Source organism: Setaria italica, chromosome VII (genome assembly GCF_000263155.2).
Source record: "Setaria italica strain Yugu1 chromosome VII, Setaria_italica_v2.0, whole genome shotgun sequence".
NCBI lineage: Eukaryota > Viridiplantae > Streptophyta > Magnoliopsida > Poales > Poaceae > Setaria > Setaria italica.
Genome location: NC_028456.1, coordinates 25,344,524 through 25,364,332, shown reverse-complemented (window position 1 = coordinate 25,364,332; position 19,809 = coordinate 25,344,524). Strand labels below are relative to the sequence as shown.

The 19,809-nt window shown below is 49.1% G+C and overlaps 4 protein-coding genes across 4 annotated transcripts; 3 read left to right on the top strand and 1 right to left on the bottom strand.

Moving 5' to 3' along the window:
* Positions 1–375: 375 nt before the first annotated feature.
* Positions 376–4,400, bottom strand: LOC101771159 (peter Pan-like protein). Its single transcript, XM_004976223.3, has 7 exons — positions 4,045–4,400; positions 3,505–3,742; positions 3,171–3,401; positions 2,979–3,071; positions 2,712–2,899; positions 857–1,050; positions 376–768 (listed from the first exon to the last, which is right to left on the bottom strand). The coding sequence occupies exons 2-7, from the start codon at positions 3,730–3,732 to the stop codon at positions 656–658; spliced, it is 1,047 nt and encodes a 348-aa protein (XP_004976280.1). The 5' UTR covers positions 3,733–3,742; positions 4,045–4,400; the 3' UTR covers positions 376–655.
* Positions 4,401–5,651: 1,251 nt separating this feature from the next.
* Positions 5,652–7,425, top strand: LOC101770774 (UDP-glycosyltransferase 73C6). Its single transcript, XM_004976222.4, has one exon. The coding sequence runs from the start codon at positions 5,727–5,729 to the stop codon at positions 7,203–7,205; it is 1,479 nt and encodes a 492-aa protein (XP_004976279.1). The 5' UTR covers positions 5,652–5,726; the 3' UTR covers positions 7,206–7,425.
* A 1,962-nt stretch (positions 7,426–9,387) lies between these two features.
* On the top strand, positions 9,388–11,532 carry LOC101770363 (UDP-glycosyltransferase 73C6). The gene has a single exon (XM_004976221.3). It carries the CDS (start codon positions 9,499–9,501, stop codon positions 10,996–10,998), a length of 1,500 nt encoding a protein of 499 aa, XP_004976278.1. The 5' UTR covers positions 9,388–9,498; the 3' UTR covers positions 10,999–11,532.
* A 2,993-nt stretch (positions 11,533–14,525) lies between these two features.
* On the top strand, positions 14,526–16,269 carry LOC101769956 (UDP-glycosyltransferase 73D1). The gene has a single exon (XM_004976220.2). The coding sequence runs from the start codon at positions 14,580–14,582 to the stop codon at positions 16,062–16,064; it is 1,485 nt and encodes a 494-aa protein (XP_004976277.1). The 5' UTR covers positions 14,526–14,579; the 3' UTR covers positions 16,065–16,269.
* The last annotated feature ends 3,540 nt before the right edge of the window (positions 16,270–19,809 follow it).

Sequence of the window (19,809 nt, the reverse complement as noted above, 5' to 3'; positions counted from 1 at the left end):
AATCTTTATAATCTGTAACTACCGCAGATTAGTGTTCAACCTTGTTGCAAGTAGGCAGGCCTTTAACTGGAGGGGGTGTTTAGATACGAGGTGTTAAACTTTAACAGTGTCACATCGAATGTTCGGTTGCTAATTAGGAGAACTAAATATGAGCTAATTATAAAACTAATTGCAGAACCCTATGCTAATTCACGAGACGAATCTATTAAGCCTAATTAATCCATCATTAGCAAATGGTTACTGTAGCACCACATTGTCAAATCATGTAATAATTAGGCTTAATAGATTCATCTCGCGAATTACACTCTATCTGTGCAATTAGTTTTGTAATTAGCCTATGTTTAATACTCCTAATTAGCATTCAAACATCCGATGTGACGGGTGTTAAACTTTAACACTAGTGAGCCAAACCTAGACACCTTGAGTCACAAAACTGGCATGAATGCATCATGCTACAACACTCAGAGCCCGTTTAATTCGGCATGAAACATCTAGGACTGTCACTACACCTGCTTCTGCATATACCACATTTGTTTTCATCTGGGGATGAGCCAAGTTCTCCTTAGTGTTGAAGGAGAGTGGTGGCTTCACACTGTGGACTATCCTTGTAGGCAGATGCTGGGTGATAAGTGCTTTGATGAGCTCATCGAAATTGCTATTCCTCCATCTCGTCCTCTGACCCATCCTCCAGCTCATCCTCAGTTTCTTCTTGTCCTTCTATCTCTTCCTCAGTTACTTTCCCTTTCTCTCCCACAGATTCCTTTGCCACTGTAACATAAAAGAAAATCAGAAAAGAAATGCAACCGACACTAAAAAATAACTTGAGGTGGAGATTACAGCATCGGAGGAAACTCACCAGGCCAAGGGTATAAGACATCTCCCGAGCATAGCCCAGCCTCAACTTTAACAAGGCGCATAGTCATCCGTGGTCCGATCTCCTGGAGTCTAACAGCGCTTTTTCTTGATGCCCGGTTTAATTTGTCAACATCACTTGGTAGGCTTACCGTTGCTGCTTCATCATCTACTTCACTTTCAGATCCATATCCAGCTCTGGTGAATGTGAACACAAGGGTTTATTATACAAAATTAAATCCAAGCAACAGAAGGTGCATTACTTATAAAAACACAATAGCAGGCACTAATATTTGGTCAGCACAGTTACCTAATCATTAAAGCAAACAGTTTTTTTAATTAAAATAATCTGGACGCAGCAAACTAACAAATCAGAAGTTGAGAGCGACGGGATCATTTCAGGTGAAAAATAAGACATTCCACGGCAGCCTGCTAAGTGTTGAGTTTTAGTCTTTATTTTTTCTTAGGATTATGTCTTTTCACTTTGTTTTCTTGTCCATGGGTGCTTAAACATTGTACTTAGTTTATGAGCCGCTGTGATTACCAGATAGTCACCATCATATACACTGGCAGGGTCTCAAAATGTCATGACGTCTCTAATCTAAATATTAACTATCTATTTTGAGAGGGTGCATTGAAGACTCACACACTCAAAACACAAAGAATGGAGTAACTCCTAAAACTTTACTATTCTGAATCATGTTGGTCATAATTTTTGTTTCTTCTCTGTGCTTTACTATTCCTCTGTTCTTTGCTGAAAACAAATATCACATTTACTGAAAGTATAGGCAATGCGTGCAATATATAGTTCTAGGATATCCACGTAGGTGGTTACAGCTAGTTTATCTCTGGTCATAAGCTCAGATTATGGAAGTCTCACTAATTTTATATGCTTGATGGTTTTCTTCACAGTAGTTGACACAATTTAGCATTTCAGCCTGAAGCTTTTATGCCTATGCTATGCCACCATTGAGAGCATCTGTAGGCTGTAGCTTCACATGTTCAGCTTAACATGCCACCACTATAGTTACTGGATGGGTGGCCTGCTTGGACCATAGTGATTTGAGACTATTGACGAGGAGCCTCTTCTTACATGAAGAGCTTAGTGTATGCTAGTAAAATATTAACATGTTGGATATAGCGGAAGCATATAACTTGATCAAAATCTGTTTGCACACTGTCAAGATAGTTCCATACTACTATGCAATCCTTCTTGCCCTATTATAACTTGTAACCTAAATGACAATAGTTACCTGTAGCTGTAGTTGCTGGTTGCAATGCCATCAGTCTCCATAGAGTCAGTTATGCTACTAGTTCTATCAGTTCACTACACTTCCCTCCACAAACACTTCCTTTCAATAACCTTCCTTTTTGCACTTAATTAACTACGTTGACCCTCATGAACATTAGTAACTAATGTATAATATGAAAATATTATCAATATTATTTGGATAAGCCCGCAGCAAAAATAAAGCACCCACATCAGATTTGGTTGCACTTCGATAGAGGCATATGACAATACAAAATTACACAGCATGTCTCCCAAACCTTCACAGGGAATATTGCGAATTCTGAGATGGCAAACATGAATTTTGAAAAAGATTATCTGAAAAATGATTTTGACATAAAAAGGGTTGTTTCATGTTATTTCACTAAACCATTTGTACATCTGGCAGCTTTTATGTGCACCCTCTATGGTGTTTGCAAAAAACCTACTTAAATTTATCACATTAGTTTAGTGCACCCATATACAAGTTCAAATTTGTGTTGTTCGCTCTCATGGTTTTCTATGCAGTTCATCGTTCCTGAAAAATTGAAAAAAAAAATCTAATTGCAATAAACGGCAAAGCAGCACTTACTTTGTCACATAATCACTAACATCTTTAAGGTCTCTTAGATCAGGAACTTGATTGTTCTGCATGAGCTTTCTAATCCTGCGACTGACCCCAACAGGCTGGAGCTTGATGGAGTAATGCCGGAAATCGACAACCTCCTTCTCTTTATCATATTTTAATAACAGAATCCTTTGACATTCTGCCAGTTTGACCTATTATGCACAGTACAGTATTATTATCAAAATATTGCAATACTGAGACATTAAGTTGACATTATCACCCGATACTTACAGTGCTTGGGTCAACGGCAGGGACCATATGCTGAAAGTATTCGACCAAACTCTCAAAAGGGTTGCCAAGACCTGAAAACCCGCTCAGCACGACCTGCTCAATCCATGAATTTAACATTAAAACAAGGTATCAGCGACCGATATCTTCATCAAAAACTATCCAAATACAATTTTCCACATTAGTGGCATATACCAGTGGTGAGTTCTTGAATATCCCTGGTGGGCACCTTGGCCGCTTCTGGGAGTTTGCAATGTCTGCCGCGAGTGCGTACTCCTCTATCTGGAAAGTGAAGGTTGGGCCCTGTGGCGAATTGGAAAAGCGCAAATGTGGCAGGCTCTTGGGGTTCGAGAGGATCAAGAAATGTGTCACTCCCAACGGACCGGCAACATTGACGAAGTCCTTGAGGTTATTCCGCTTCTTCTCCTGCCAATTGTTTCAAGCGGGAACACCAATTACAGCTTGTGAGCACCAGAACAACCTCAGTCACTTGTCAATTGCTGAGTAGGCAATAGGGATAGGGATGGACCTTGAGATTGAGAGCAGTGTAGGGGAGCATGACCTTGCGGAGGTCCTGTTGGAGGTGGCGGAGCGTGGAGGGGAGCTTGCCACGGGAGAAAACGAAGCTCTTGGGGATCTTGGCACCCGTGATCTGGTCGACATTCGCCAACGCGGCCTGCTGCTTGCGAAGCGTCGTCGCGGGGATCCGCGGCCCGCGGCCCCGCCTCTTCCCTGGCCCGGACCTTGGTTGGCGCATGGCCGCTCAGCTGGATAAACACACAAACGATTGCACCCGCGCCTCGATTAGTAACCAAGTAATATCAATCTTGCGCACTGAGGAAGGATAACCATGGATTGGATTAGTAAAGGTATCATGCAGCGGGCGGACCCAGCATAGGACATAGGTGTACACATGTACACCCGATATTTTTGCAAACAAAATCGAAGCTCTTATAGGTAATAGTAATACAATGGGAATATAAATAGCTTCCAATAGCTTATGGTTTTTTTAGAACAATAGCGTTGCTCCTTATCGCACAGCAGGAATGGAAGAGAAGGGAGGGCATACCTGATGGTTGTTCGTCGCCGGCAAAGGGCCCTGCGGCTGCGAAGACCAAATAGCGCCGCCGCTCGCCCAGTAGTCGCCGCCAGGAAAGGAAGACGAAGAGAGAAGAGAGACGGGGAGAGAAACTGAGATGAGGGGCAGGGGTGAACCGTGAACGCCTAGCAGGCAGCCAGGCACGCGCTGCGCTGTTCGGGTGGCCGCGGCGGTGATGCCGGCACCCGGCGGTAAAAGGGGGGCCAGGGGCGGGAGGGGAGAGGAGGAATCGCCGACCGCCGTCAAACTCGGCCGAGGGGAGCGGCGGCGGCGGCAATGGAAGGGGGAGAGCCGGAAGGAGCCAGCGCGCGGCGGCGGCTGGGGAACTGGGGAGGGAAAAAATGAGGTGGCTGCGTGCCGGCGTGGGTTGAGAAGGGGGTACGGGCCGTACCTGGGCCTGCACGCGTGCCGCACCGGACGCTCTTATGCTTGGGCCGGGCCTAGATAAAACACTCCATACAAACAAAATTGTGCTTTTTTTTTTGTTGGGCCGATGTTTTTTATGTTGGCTATCGACCTAAGTGCGTATAGCGATGACATCACATGACACTAAAGCGAATTATATGCCGAGCAAGGAACATTTTCAAAACGTTTTCATCTTATTTCTATATTCCATACACATATTTACATCGGAACCTTACCCTTACTACATAGTGGAACACCGCGTAGTCGCATACGCTGTAGTGGCACCCGGCCCAGCACTTGTTGCCGCAGTTCTCATTGCCGAATTCGGCGTGGAAGCATTTTCGCGGCAGAGCTCCATATTCCCGGCCGCATGAATTGCAGCACATCTGGTCCCACATACGATTACAGAGTCGCGTACAGAAACCTTTTCGACGTCACCAATGACATGCGCGACTCCAACTGATGCAAGTCATTACGTCATGCGATAGCTCCGCCCTCCTGCAAGACAACTCGCAACTGTTCAAAATAGGAAAACGAAGGAGAATTCCACACATACTAAAACGTCCCTTGTCTCGACGATCAACGTTCATTTGCCCAGATCCCCGGAACACGTCCGCTGCAATGAAAATGAGCCGTAACGACTGCTCATTTATTCTACAGATGCTGTGGCTGCAAGGTGATGTGGACTGATTTGCCCGTACGTGTTGTTTGAGAAGGAGGCTTGTGAATGAAATCTATGAACCAAAAAAGCTGAAAATAAAGTATGGGTTGAACCAGTTGCAGTAAAATTGGAGCCGGGGCAGGCCGTTCAGCCGCGTCCTTGGTTTCTTACGAAAAAGAAAAGGCGATCCGGTGCTTAGTCCAGGGCCTGGTAGCCAGTGGCCTAGTCATCAGCAATTTCCTTCTCGTCCAGAATGGACAATGCTCAGTTCGGCTCTGCTGTACGAACAAACCATCTTTTTCCTGAGGAGTTTAGCGACTAGATGACTAGTTCCGTTTCTTCTTCTCCCCGTCGACCGTCGTCGTGCATGTGCATCTGTCATGCTGGCATTGTCTCTGGACCAGTACTAAACTCATCCTCATGCCGTGTATGCGTACGCAGCGTGCGAAGCCACACTGGACCTGCATATATAGTGGCAAAGAGGTCAGCAGCTTGCCGTAGGCCATAGCCCACAGACACACAGCAAAGCTAGCCATTTCGCGCGCAGTCATCGAGCATCCGGCTTAAACTCTTGGCTGCGCGGGAAATGGAGAGCGCCACCAAGGCACACTTCGTGCTCTTCCCATGGACAGGAACCATCAGCCACGTCATCCCCATGACCGACCTCGGCTGCCTCCTCGCCTCGCACGGGGCCGAGGTCACCATCGTCACGACGCCCGTCAACGCCGCGATCGCGCGGAGCCGCGTCGACCGCGCCCGCGCCGCGATCACGGTCACCTCGATCCCGTTCCCGGCCGCGGACGCCGGCCTGCCCGAGGGCTGCGAGAGGCTGGACCTGCTCCGGTCCCCCGCCGACGTGCCCCGCTTCTTCGTGGCCAACAAGGGGCACGGCGAGGCCGTGGCGCGGCACTGCCTCCATGAGGCGCCCCGCCGGCAGCCGAGCTGCGTCATCTCCGGGATGTGCCAGACGTGGGCGCTGGGCCTGGCGCGCGAGCTCGGCGTGCCGTGCTACGTCTTCCACGGGTTCGGCGCCTTCGCGCTGCTCTGCATCGAGTACCTGTACGAGCACCGGCCGCACGAGGCGGCCGCGTCGGACGACGAGCCGTTCGACGTCCCCGCCCTTCCGCAGTTCCGGTGCCGGCTGTCGACCAGGCAGCTGCCGCCGCACTTCTTGCCGCCCGCCTCCGTCGGCGGCAAGGCACTGCAGGGGATGCGGGAGTTTGACGTGGCCGCGGACGGCGTCGTCGTGAACACCTTCGAGGAGCTGGAGCGCGGCTCCGCGGCGCTCCTCGCGGAGGCCACCGGCAACGGCAAGAAGGTGTTCGCCGTCGGGCCCGTCTCGCTTTGCCGCTCGCGGGGTCTCGATCTTCAGTCCACGTCGGGTGACGCGAGGCGGTGCATGGAGTGGCTGGACGCCAAGGAGCCCAGGTCCGTGGTGTACGTGAGCTTCGGCAGCGGCGGGCGCATGGCGCCTGCGCAGCTAATGCAGCTCGGCATGGCTCTGGTCTCGTGCCCCTCGCCTGTCCTCTGGCTCATCAAGGGCGCCGACTCCCTGCCCGGCGACGTCAAGGAGTGGCTCTGCGAGAACACCGACGCTGATGGCGTGGCGAGCAGCAAGTGCTTGGTGGTGCGTGGGTGGGCGCCCCAGGTGGCCATCCTGGCCCACCCGGCCGTCGGCGGCTTCATGACGCACTGTGGCTGGGGCTCGACTCTTGAGGCCGTCGCCGCCGGCGTGCCCATGGCCACCTGGCCCTTTTTCGCCGAGCAGTTTATCAACGAGCGGCTCATCGTGGACGTGCTTGGCATTGGGGTGTCCATCGGCGTGACAAAGCCAACCGAAAATATCTTCACCGCATTTAGCGCCGGCGGCAGCGAAGCGGAGGCCGAGGCCGAGATGGGGATGGAACAAGTGAAGAAGGCATTGGAGATGCTGATGGATCAAGGACCTGAAGGAGAGGAGAGGAGGAGGAAGGCTCATGAGCTAAAACTGAAGGCGAAGGGTGCTTTGGAGGAGGGAGGATCATCCTACAATAATTTGGAAATTTTGATCCAATCTTTTGTTTGAAGCTCGACATGTCTTACTGACGCGTGGGACCAGCACAAGTATCTGTTTCAGCGTGAGTGTCATAAAATATAAGTAAGAAGAGGGGTATGCCATGAAACCCGACAATTTACAAGAATTTAATATGAGATATGAATTTTGTACTAAGGTGCAATGCGCTTAAAATCTGTATCGCTTGTGTTATACTGAAAAGTGTGTAAATTGTGAAGAAAAAGGTAATATGGTCACTCGCTCGGCTCTTCAACATTCCCCTCCAAACTCTTTCTCCCCCCACCCCCCAACACACATACTTGTAAAAAAGTTATACTGTAGGATCTCCTTATTTTTTCAATTTTTCTCTCGCTCATTGTAAACAAGTTATACTCTAGGATCACCTTATTTTTCAAAAAATTTAAAAAAATTCTATAAGTTTTTAGAAGTTCACTGTAAAACTTATTTGCTGACGTGGCGCTATTGAAGATGCCCTTCCAACAATTTGGGAGTGTCTACAGGACATTTGGGTGTTTTAAGGCAAGATAGCACATTAGTACTCGATTTCGACCATTAGATCAAGATCCAATGACTGTCATGCTTTGCCTGTCTTATTGAGCAACAAAGTCACACCTGACACCGTTCTTCTTCACGAGCACACATGCCCCACTGCCCCCCCCCACGTGCCACCGCCCCATTGTGGCTGGATAGGGTCTGGCTAGAGCTCTCAATGCCAGCAGTCCACCGCCATCGAGCTCGGACGAGATCCTACGTAGCCCGCAGCAACCTCTACCACTCAGGCCCACCTACTGGTTGTCCAGCATTGCTTGGCTGAATGTGCCACCGCCACCTTGCCTCTCCACTGCCCGCGGCCTCCTTCTTGAATCGATACTCCCTCCGCCCCCGGCCCCCAACCAATCCAAACCTCCAAACACTAACTAGGGTCGTCGTGGAGTCGTTGTGGTTGATGAAGATGGCTGGAGCCTTGCTGTGGTGAGAAAGATGGCTGGAGGGTCCAATAATAGGGTGTTACGGAGCAGAAAAATCGGGTTCTAGGAAGCCCAAGTTAGCTTTCCCTTGTAATTTCTAAAATAGAAGATTGTGGATTTTCTTTTTAAAAAAATAAATAAAAATCCTAGCAAGCTAACTCCAACATAGGTCCTAATATATGTATTTAGTCTAAGGTATGTTCAAATGATTAGTCTAGATGCTCCTGATATACATGCAGTTTTAGTCTAGATATTTTTTGGAACCACCAATAACTAGCTCCAATTGATTCAAAAAAGTTCTGAAATTAGAACTTGCCAAACAGTAAGATATCGCTGCATGGAATTTTTCTGTGGCGCGTGAAATCCCAATCCTATGGTTACGGAATTTTCATCCACTAAAGTTGTCACACATGGTCATTGGCGTCATCGATGACGTATATCTGAAAACAAGAGCATTTTTTTATACGACTGAAAACAAGAGTCAGTAGTCCAGGGAGGTCGGGAAACCAAAGCCCCACGATGGTTACCTGTGTGCTGCTGTATGCGGAAAGTCGTGCGCCGTGCGCAAGCGCAAGTACAATTCTTCAGTTCTTATCCAGTATCCACTTCTCACTTCATCAAGCATCACACGTATCATCGATCATCGACACACGTAATGGCTACCCTACTCTTCAAACCTGCAAAAGCTACAATCGCAGCTGACGTGGTAATCATCGTCGCAAGTTTGTGGATGCTACAAATGAAACATTCTAGAGATAAGATGAAAACATTTTCAATTGTCATGCCTTACAACGTTCGTACGATTCTCCTTAACCCTTCCAGATTCGTTGCCGTCAGTTTTGAGTAGCGACTTTTCCCCGAGTCAAAGATATAGAATGAGCCGATATTATGTGCCGATTATATGTGTGCATGATGTCCTCACAAATCTATGCAAAGTCAAACATAAGTCGTGTAGAGAAAAGTCGCTCGAGAGATGGCTAGACAGCAAAAGCGTATGCGACAGTCTTGCTGAACAAACGAAATCATCGCTGAACACATCACGGGATTGACTATGCTGCCCTTCCGATTAGCTAGTAAAAGTTTGTATCTTTCAAAATCTTGGACTTCTCCATGCTGTGTCATGTGTGCTGTTCCTGGCGTGAGGTTACAGGCAGAAAACACCTAGAAAGTGTAGTCATCAATCATGACCCGCCCCCCTACATGAACCTCGTATGTCGACACTTCCAGCATACAAAGTGCACCGGCCATAAGACAACCTGCTATACAATGCCCAGCAAACTGTCAGTTTGGCACAAGAAGAAAGCTAGCTACATCGACTGCAAAGAGTAACGCCATAGATGGAGGGAACCACGAAGCCTCACCTCGTGCTCATCCCATGGCAGGGAAGCATCAGCCACATCATCCCCATGACCGACATCGGCATCCTACTCGCGTCCCACGGCGCGGCGGTCACCATCATCACGACGCCCGCCAACGCGCCAGTCGTGCAGAGCCGCGTCGACGACCGTGCCACGCCGCCGCGCGGCGGCGTGGGGATCACGGTCACCGCGATCCCGTTCCCGGGCGCGGAGGCCGGCCTTCCCGAGGGCCGCGAGAGGCTGGACCTCCTCCGGTCCCCCGCCGACGTGCCCCGCTTCTTCGCCGCCAACAAACGGTTCGGCGAGGCGGTGGCGCGGCACTGCCTCGGCGGCGCCTCCATGCCGCCCTGCCGGCCGACCTGCATCGTCGCCGGGATGTGCCACTCGTGGGCGCTAGGCTTGGCGCGCGAGCTCGGCGTGCCGTGCTACATCTTCCACGGGTTCGGCGCGTTCGCGCTGCTCTGCATCGAGCACCTCTTCAAGCACAGGCCGCACGAGGCGGTGGCGTCCCCCGACGAGCCCTTCGACGTCCCGGTCTTGCCGTCGTTCGAGTGCAGGGTCTCGCGAAGGCAGCTGCCGCCGCATTTCTCGCCGTCGACTTCCATGGGCGGAGGGCCGCTGCAGGAGATACGGGATTTCGACGTGGCCGTGGACGGCGTTGTGGTGAACACGTTCGAGGAGCTGGAGCACGGCTCCGCCGCGCTCCTTGCGGCGGCCACGGGCAGAAAGGTGCTCGCCGTCGGCCCCGTCTCGCTGAGCCACTCGCCTAGTCTGGATCCAGAGACCATGTCGGAAGACGCGAGGCGATGCATGGCGTGGCTGGACACCAAGGCGTCCAGGTCCGTGGCGTACGTCAGCTTCGGCAGCGCCGGGTGCATGCCACCCGCGCAGGTCATGCAGCTCGGCATGGCTCTGGTCTCGTGCCCCTGGCCTGTCCTCTGGGTTGTCAAGGGCGCTGACTCCCTGCCCGACGATGTCAACAAGTGGCTGCGCGAGAACACCGACGACGCTGACGGCGTGGCGGACACCAAGTGCCTGGTGGTGCGCGGGTGGGCGCCGCAGGTGGCCATCCTGGCCCACCCGGCCGTCGGCGGCTTCTTGACGCACTGCGGGTGGGGTTCGACTCTGGAGGCCGTCGCCGCCGGCATGCCCATGGCCACCTGGCCGCTGTTCGCCGAGCAGTTCATCAACGAGAGGCTCATCGTGGACGTGCTTGGTGTCGGGGTGTCCGTAGGCGTGACGAAGCCAACGGAAAACATCCTGAGCGCTAGTAAAACCGATGGCAGCAAAGCAGAGGCGGAGGCGGAGGTGGGGATGGAACAGGTGATGAAGGCATTGGAGAGGCTGATGGATCAGGGTGCTGAAGCGGAGGAAAGGAGGAGGAAGGCTCAGGAGCTGAAGGCGAAGGCGAAGGGTGCTCTGGAGGAGGGAGGATCGTCCTACGTTAATCTGGAGAATTTGATCCAATCTTTTGTTTGAAGCTGGATGCCTCTAACTAACACATGGGTTTTAACACACTCGTCCGCCGAACTGTTACCGCAGAACATTTAGGGGGTGTTTGGATACGAGGTGCTAAACTTTATCAGGGAAACATCCAACATTGGATGTTTGGATGCTAATTAGGAGGATTAAATATGAACTAATTACAAAACTAATTGCACAGATGAAGTCTAATTCGCGAGATGAATTTATTAAGACTAATTAATGCATCATTAGCAAATGGTTACTGTAGCATCATATTGTCAAATCATGAACTAATTAAGCTTAATAGATTCGTCTCGAGAATTAGACTCCATCTGTGCAAATAGTTTTATAATTAGACTATGTTTAATACTCCTAAATCCAACATCAAACACCCCTTGGTTATTTGCTATGATTTCTTTTGTCGGATAAAGTTGTTGTACCGCTATGATAGGTGTGTGTTTGGAATACACGTTGTACTTGTACTCCCTTCAACCTTCAAATAATTGTCGTTTCATGAAGCGATATAGTCAGCAAGACATGTTTTGACCATAAATTAATAGTATATTGCCCTTGAAATCCTTCGTTGGTTCGAATGAACGCATTCAAAATCTAGCAAATGTGTCATATTTTGAAGGAAAAAGTTCATTTTTGACCATACAAATAATGCCTCGGTTTGGTTTAGATCATCGAACTCGAAAACCAGGAATCTTTAACCACCTAACTGTTAAAACCATTCATGCTTGACCATCTAGTGGTTTTAGTCGGTGGTTTCGCTGACGTGAATGACACATGGTAGTGGGACCCACATGTCAGTTTAATCTTCTTCCCCTCCCTCCCCTTTCTCTCCCTCCAGCCACTTCCTCTTCTTGGCGCCGCCGCTGCTGGTGCTCTCCCGGTCCTCACGCCCGCACCGAGGCACCGTGGGCTGGTGGCTCGGCGACGGGCAACACCGGGCGCGGACGACCCCAGGCGCAGCGAAGGCGCACCGAGCCCCGACCGTCGGCCACAGAACGTGCGAGTTCCCCGAACGACGGGCCAGCCCCTTTGTCACCGCCACCACCTCATCCGCCTCCTCCTGTGTTGCGTCCCGCTTTCCACCTCCGCATCACCTCCTGACCCCACGAGCTCCTCCGCAAGGGTTATCCTGCGCTTGGAAGAAGAACTAGGAAAAGGAAAAAATATAGTGATAGTTTTATTCTTCGTCGCCGTAAGTAAATACGTAACTAGCAATATGGAAAATTGTATTTTTGGAATTTGCAATAATGTGATGGGCGAACGACGAGAATTGAACCCGCATGGTGGTTTCACAATCCACTGCCTTGATCCACTTAGCTATATCCGCCTCTTATCCAGCTAAAGGATTTTCTCTTTTTTCCATTCATCATTATTCTATTTATTTTGACCTCCATACCTCGATCGAGATAGTGAACATAGGATGCCACTCTTCAAAATGAAAAAAAGGCTGCATCTGAAACAGCCCCGCCATCGCTGCCAACCAACCCTCTTCTCCCTAATAGCACCCACGCACCGCCACCAGCCTACACCATCTCCTCCACCGCAACGGAGTCCGCCCCCTCCTCTACCGCCTCCTTGGCACCCACCTCTGCCTAAGCCTCCTCCTCCAGGAACTCACCAGCCTCCGCCTCCCCGGAGCCGAGGGGCGGCTGGGGGCACCCGACGTAATGAGGGGCCGAGGCGCGGCTGGTGGCCAACATGCGGCAGGTGATGATGACAGGCACATGAGCTGCTCCTCCGGCTGCTGGTGCTACTGGGTGCCTTAGAGTGGTAAGATGGAGAAAGGGAGAGGGAGGGGAAGAAGATAAAACTGATATGTGGGTCCCACTGCAAATGTGTCATCCACGTCAGCGAAACCACCAATCAAAACTGCTAGATGGTCAAACATGAGCGGTTTTAACAGAAGATTCATGATTTTCGAGTTGGATGGAATCAAATAGTTGGATGAAATCAAACCGAGGCATTAGTTGGATGGTCCAAAATAGACTTTTTCCTATTTTAAACTATTGTTAAAGACGAATCTAGTCGTACTATTTTAAAAATAAGCATAAATATTTAAAGTAATATTGATGGTCGAAGCTAAAATGTGTTGATTACGACAAACATTTAGAGATTGGAGGGAGTATGACAATAAAAGAGAAGGGGGATTTGAGATTCTGCCTTGGTATTTCTGTGAAATTCCAATAAAAGGAAGTTTGAGTGTCATAACTTGTTTATGTTAACCAATAGTTTACTGTAGGATATACAAAATCTTCACCTAAGAATCAAATTTGAAATCGTATATCTTTCTACTTCTCGTTTGGCGATGCGTTGTAGGGTAGTACTCCAAGGACCATAAATGGCTCTCTGTGGAGCTGAATGTCCAGCCAAAATGGGCGTTCCGAGCCTAAATGACCAGACACATTAGCGATCACGCAGACTCACAGTTCGCGTGCACGTTCCTGTGTAATCGGTCCCTTTCACTTGATCAATCGCTGATTAGTGAAAATCTCATATGTTCATTGGCGTCATCGATTACGTAAGTTGAGACAGAGAGTCACTCCAGGAGATGGACACCCCCGCGATGTGGTTAGGCTAACCACTATCTTTTGTACTCCCTCGTCCTAATATAAGTGGACTTTAAGGATTTGAACATGAAATTAGTATGGATAGGAAATGATATTGTCCCTATGTACATGGAATAGATAGCAGTAATCATTGCAGCATTATATACTTTAAAATGAATTAGGGAAGCAACATGCACAGCAGAGTGCGGAAGAAACGAGAACATGTCAGACTCCTCATGCGGTGGATGGCTGAACCCGCTGGGTGTTTGGAATTTTTTTTTTTTGCAAACGAGACCCACGTGTACTCGCACAGCCTGGTACATTTGAGATTTGGCTGATGAGCACGTTTAATATGGGACGTTTTTTTAATTTCATGATTGCAGTTAAAATGGGACGGAGGGAGTATGTCTTGTCACACTCTCCGAAGTCCGAAGCTCGAGTCACGTGAAACTATAAAAGATACAATCACCCTAATGCATAGAGCATAGTATCATATCATATGTTTCGTGAGTGATTAAGTACGTTGTAGAGTCATTTCTGTGATAGTGTTACTTGAGGTGCGTGACGATAATGCTGCTCTTTGGATCGTGCTCCTCTGGATGCCACAGAATGAAGATATATTCCTTCCTGTTCCGAGCATAGTATACAGAGATCATCGATGGAGTTTTGGAAAATGAGGCATTAATCACCGCAGTTCAAAAGAACAATTTACTGATGTTTTCCTCCCACATTAGAGTACCACACACAGGCAAAATATTTCATGCTACTGCACTTCGGGTATCAGGTCGATGTGAATCTTATCTTCTACTCCTCCGCCCCAGGATATAGCAACGTTTGCACTGATCCAGCCAGTCCCTGTCAGTTAGTTCAGGCTACGCAGAAACGACAATGCATGTGCCGGCACCAGTCTTGTCTCGCTTCGCTTTGTGCACTGCAAGTCTGCAAGGCTGCCGCAACAATTATAAGATTCCTTGCAACAAGCCAACAAGTGCACAAAGTTCTCGCAATCTAGACAAGGTGACAGGAACACAGCAAATGGAGGCCACCCTGTGCCCGAAGCCTCACTTCGTGGTCATCCCATGGCCAGCCACCAGCCACATGATCCCCATAGTCGACATCGCCTGCCTCCTCGCCGCGCACGGCGCGCCGGTCACCGTCATCACCACGCCCGCCAGCGCGCAGCTCGTCCAGGGCCGCGTGGAACGCGCCGGGCAAGCCTCCTCGGCGGGCATCACGGTTACCGCGATCCCGTTCCCGGCGGTGGAGGCCGGCCTGCCGGACGGCTGCGAGAGGCTCGACCACACCCCCTCGTTCGACCTCGTTCCCAACTTCTTCGACGCCACCATGCGGTACGGCGACGCCGTGGCGCAGCACTGCCGCGTCCTCACGGCGACGCGCCGGCCGAGCTGCATCATCGCCGGGATGTGCAACACGTGGGCGCACGGCCTGGCGCGTGAACTCGGCGCGCCCTGCTTCATCTTCCACGGGTTCTGCGCGTTCGCCCTCCTGTGCTGCGAGTACCTGAACACGCACAAGCCGCACGAGGCCGTCGCGTCGCTGGACGAGCTCTTCGACGTCCCGGTCCTGCCGCCTTTCGAATTCAAGTTCGCCAGGAGGCAGCTGCCGCTGCAGTTCCTGCCTTCCTGCTCCATTCCGGAGGGTCGCCTCCGAGAGCTCCGGGAATTCGAGATGGCCGTGGACGGCATCGTCGTGAACAGCTTCGAAGAGCTGGAACACGGCTCGGCCGCGCGCCTCGCGGCGGTCACGGGCAAGGCCGTGTTCGCCGTCGGCCCCGTCTCGCTTTGCGGCGCACCTGGCCTCGTCGATTCTCGGGCCTGCTCGGATGACGCCAGACGGTGCATGGCGTGGCTGGACGCCAAGAAAGCTAACTCTGTGCTGTACGTCAGCTTTGGCAGCGCCGGGCGCATGCCACCGGAGCAGCTGATGCAGCTTGGGCTGGCGCTCGTGTCGTGCCCCTGGCCTGTCATCTGGGTAATTAAGGGTGCAGACTCATTGCCAGACGACGTCCACGAGTGGTTACAGCACAACACCAATGATGACGGTCTCCCAGAGACCCAGTGCCTTGCTGTTCGAGGCTGGGCGCCGCAGGTTGCCATCTTGGAGCACCCGGGCGTCGGCGGCTTTCTGACTCACTGCGGCTGGGGATCGACGCTGGAGAGTGTGGCCGCGGGCGTTCCCATGGCCACATGGCCGTTCACCGCCGAGCAGTTCCTGAACGAGAAGCTGATCGTCGACGTGCTTCGGATCGGTGTGTCCGTCGGCGTGACGAAGCCCACGGAGGGCGTGCTGACTGGTGACAAAAATGGTGCCGGCAGGGCGAAGGCAGATGTGGGAATGGAACAGGTGAAGAAAGCATTGGACATTCTGATGGATGGAGGAGAGGATGGGGAGGCTAGGAGGACGAAAGCCGAGGAGCTGAAGGCCAAAGCAAAGGCTGCTTTGGAGCATGGAGGATCGTCATTTATGAATCTAGAGAAGTTGATACAGTTTGCTGGTTGAAAATGAAAATGGATCAGTATCAGCTCGGGAACCAGTTTGTTTCTGCGTAATAGTTTGCATTGTTTGGTTCTCAAATGTATTTTGAGATTGGCTTTTTCCTTGAACTCTTGCATGTGTGCTTGTTCCTGCTGGGCAGGAAGAATAAAATAAACTAGTACATGCATGGTGCAATTTCAATCTGTTACAAAGTTCAGTTTGATTGCTCTCCGTAGTATGTGAAATCACATCTAAGATATGCAATAGTGGTTTCGTTCTTCTTACCAAGAAACAATTTGTTCACGAGATATGTCCAACCTGATCCTGATGTACCTGCTGTGTTATTTTATAACATGCTCCTGTATGGATAAATGGTTGCGTAAGTTCTATGATCGCGTTGCTTAAATTCAAAAGCAGCCTGCTACAAGCTATTTAAGACTTTTTGGACAAAAGAGTTGTGATGGCAACATGAGTGTTTGCGGTGGGGCTGAACTACACCAATAATCGTGTCAAGGTCCTCGCATGCCAATTTCTAGTTGTATTTTGCTAGTTGTTGGATGATTGTTCTATGTTTAGGTTGTTGCTTTTTCTTGTTACTCCCTCTGTTTGATATTATAAAACCTAGACAAGTTTTTACCCAAAAATTTACTCTATCGATACATAATTTTTGTGACACAAAAATTGTATTAGAGTCATATGCAGAATACTTATGATCATAATCTTGTATCACACAAATGAAATATTAGTGGAGTATTTGTTAGTCAAAGTCTTATCATAACCAAAAAAATGCATGTTGTAAATGTAGCGAAATATTATCCTATGCGTGGCCTCATAGTTAAGGTTGCCTACTTTTATTTATTCATATATGTATTCAATTTGAAGTTGGTACTGTTACGCAGATACTCGGCTCCATCTCATGATGATGACCATACAACACGACGAAGGCAACTCAAGAACACACGACTACTACAATAGCAATAGACGTCGGGTCGGAATGCCCTTCGCTCTCAATTAATGGTTCAATCCACACAACTAGCACGTACGATAGCAAGCTCACAAATTATCAGTACTAGGTGCAAAACTCGCGCACGCACCCACCTTATACTATAGACCTAGGTGAGCCACCCGTACAATCGAGACCATGTGGTGCTCGGCCAAAATTGGCACGCAGGCCATCTCCATCCGTGCACGGTGCACATACGAGACTCCGCAACGATAAGCCTTGCGTTCGCATCCACTTCCCCTCCGACAAACTGCGCCAACGCCTCCTTTCAACTTGGCATCACAACGAACCGGCTTTCCTTAATTTTAATTTCGGGGTTGAACCTGAAGATATACGTGCACGCGGCCTTTCTGTTCTTTTGCACAAGCGGCGACACGTGCATATCTCCGTCTCTCTTCCCTTCCCATGCAAACAACAATAACTATTGGTTCGCTGCATGCCCCCTCGTCGAGGCTCCAGGCAAGATCGAGCTTGGCATAGTTACGAGGTTCCCGTTCTATTTAACTAAAACTAACTGAAGCTAACCGGAAGCTGCTTTCTCTCGTGCGACTCTTGGATCGAAAAGAGGCTGCTGGACTGGACCACGGCTGAAACTGCCAGGCATGGACTAAAAGCTTGGCTCAAGGATTCCCGAATCAAACGACTACCATACATAGCATAGAACTGGAAGCAACACTAGTATACAAAGAAGACTGGATGTGAGCATGAAATGAAATTTTACAGGAAGAAGAATCGCCCCACTTTCCATCATTGGTTACCTGGTTTAGGTACTGGGTCTGACCCACAGCATGCAAAAAGAGTTCAAGCATAGAAAGGTTTTGATTGGTTACCTGGTTTTGATTGGTTGCTAGTGGATCCAAGCAAAGTTAGGGATGTTCTGAAATGGATGCCGCCACAAACAGTTACAGAAATTAGGAGTTTTCTTAGACTTGCAGAATACTACCGTAGGTCCATTGAAGGATTCTCTAAAATAGTGAAGCCTCTCACATCACTATTGGAGAAGGGAAAGGAATTCAAGTGGACTGAAGCCTGCCAAGCCAGCTTTGAGGAGTTGAAGAAGAGGTTGACTACAGCTCCAGTGCTAGTGATGCTAGATCTGCAAAAGAGTTTCGATATCTATGTGATGCGTCTCGACAGGACTTAGGCTGCGTTCTTATGCAGGAGGGGCATGTTATAGCCTATGCATCCAAGCAATTGAGGAAACATGAGCAGAATTATCCTACTCATGATTTGGAGTTAGCAGCAATAGTGCATGCCTTGAAGATTTGGAGGCATTATATTCTTGGAACCAAGTGCCAGATCTATACTGATCACAAGAGTACGAAGTACATCTTCACTTAAAAGGACCTTAATCTGAGGCAGCGCCATTGGTTGGAGCTGATCGAAGATTATGATATAGAGATTCACTATCACCATGGTAAAGAAAATTTGGTTGCAGATGCCTTGAGTCGGAAGAGTCATGCCAACATGGCTCTAGTATTTTAGATGCATGATGAATTGATGAGGGAGTTTGAGAAACAACTTAGGGATAGTTGCTCGTACTGAAGGAGTAACTATGGAAGTAGAACCGACTCTAGTGCTAAGATCAAGGAACTTATGGAAGAAGGAAAAGCTCCAGATTTCACAAAGGATGACCAAGGGCCTATATGGTTTAGGGAAAGGATTTGCGTGCCAGATGTGGGAAATCTTCGAGACACCATCTTAAGGGAAGCTCATGATTCAGCCTACTCTATTCATTCTAGAAGCACCAAGATGTACCAAGACCTCAAGAACAAGTATTGGTGGTATGAATTGAAGAGGGATGTGGCCGCACATGTAGCTGAACACCAAAGACCAGGTGGATACTTCAACCATTAAGGGTGCTAGAATGGAAGTGGGAAGAGATCAGTATCGACTTCATAGTGGGATTACCCTGTACTCAAGCTGGTTATGACTCTATATGGGTAATTGTGGATAGGTTGACTAAAGTAGCTCACTTTATTCCTGTGAAGACCACTCACTCTGGAGCTAGGTTGGCAGAATTGTATATATCAAGGATTGTGTGTCTGCACGATGTGCCCAAGAAGATAGTGTCTGATAGAGGTACTCAGTTCACATCTCGCTTCTGGCAGAAACTTCATGAATCCATGGGTACTAAATTGAATTTCAGTTTAGCCTACCATCCTCAGACAGATGGACAGACTGAGAGGACAAATCAGCTTTTAGAGGACATGTTGAGAGCCTGCACTCTAAAACATGGAGGTAGTTGGGATAAAAGCTTGCCCTATATTGAGTTCTCCTATAACAACATCTTCCAAGCTAGTCTCAAGATGGTACCATTTGAGGCTTTATATGGAAGGAAGTGCAGAACTCCTCTGTATTAGAGTGAGACAGGAGAGAGTCATTTGTTTGGACCAAAGATCATCTAGGAAGCTGAAAGACAGGTTCAGATCATTAGAGAGAACCTAAGGGCAGCTCAATCCAGGTAGAAGTGTTATGCTGATACTAGATGGAGAGAATTGACTTTTGCGAAATGTGATTACATATATATTTAAGTATCACCTATCAGGGGTATACGCAGATTCAAGGTTAAAGGGAAGTTGTAACCTCGCTTTATTGGACCTTTCAAAGTTCTATAGAGAATGGGAGAAGACTCTCAGATGTGCATGATGTATTCCATATCTCTTAGTTGAAGAAGTGCCTTAAAGTTCCGGAGGAACAATTACCTATGGAGGAGTTGAATGTATAGGATGATCTCACTTACACCGAATATCCTATCAAAATCTT

Coding starts and splice junctions, on each gene's coding strand:
- LOC101771159 (XM_004976223.3), bottom strand. CDS start 3,732: ATGCGCCAACCAAGGTCCGGGCCAGGGAAGAGGCGGGGCCGCGGGCCG. Junction 3,072..3,170: donor TATTCAAGAACTCACCACTG/GTATATGCCACT, acceptor TGGATTGAGCAG/GTCGTGCTGAGCGGGTTTTC. Junction 2,900..2,978: donor CTGCCGTTGACCCAAGCACT/GTAAGTATCGGG, acceptor TGTGCATAATAG/GTCAAACTGGCAGAATGTCA.
- LOC101770774 (XM_004976222.4), top strand. CDS start 5,727: ATGGAGAGCGCCACCAAGGCACACTTCGTGCTCTTCCCATGGACAGGA.
- LOC101770363 (XM_004976221.3), top strand. CDS start 9,499: ATGGAGGGAACCACGAAGCCTCACCTCGTGCTCATCCCATGGCAGGGA.
- LOC101769956 (XM_004976220.2), top strand. CDS start 14,580: ATGGAGGCCACCCTGTGCCCGAAGCCTCACTTCGTGGTCATCCCATGG.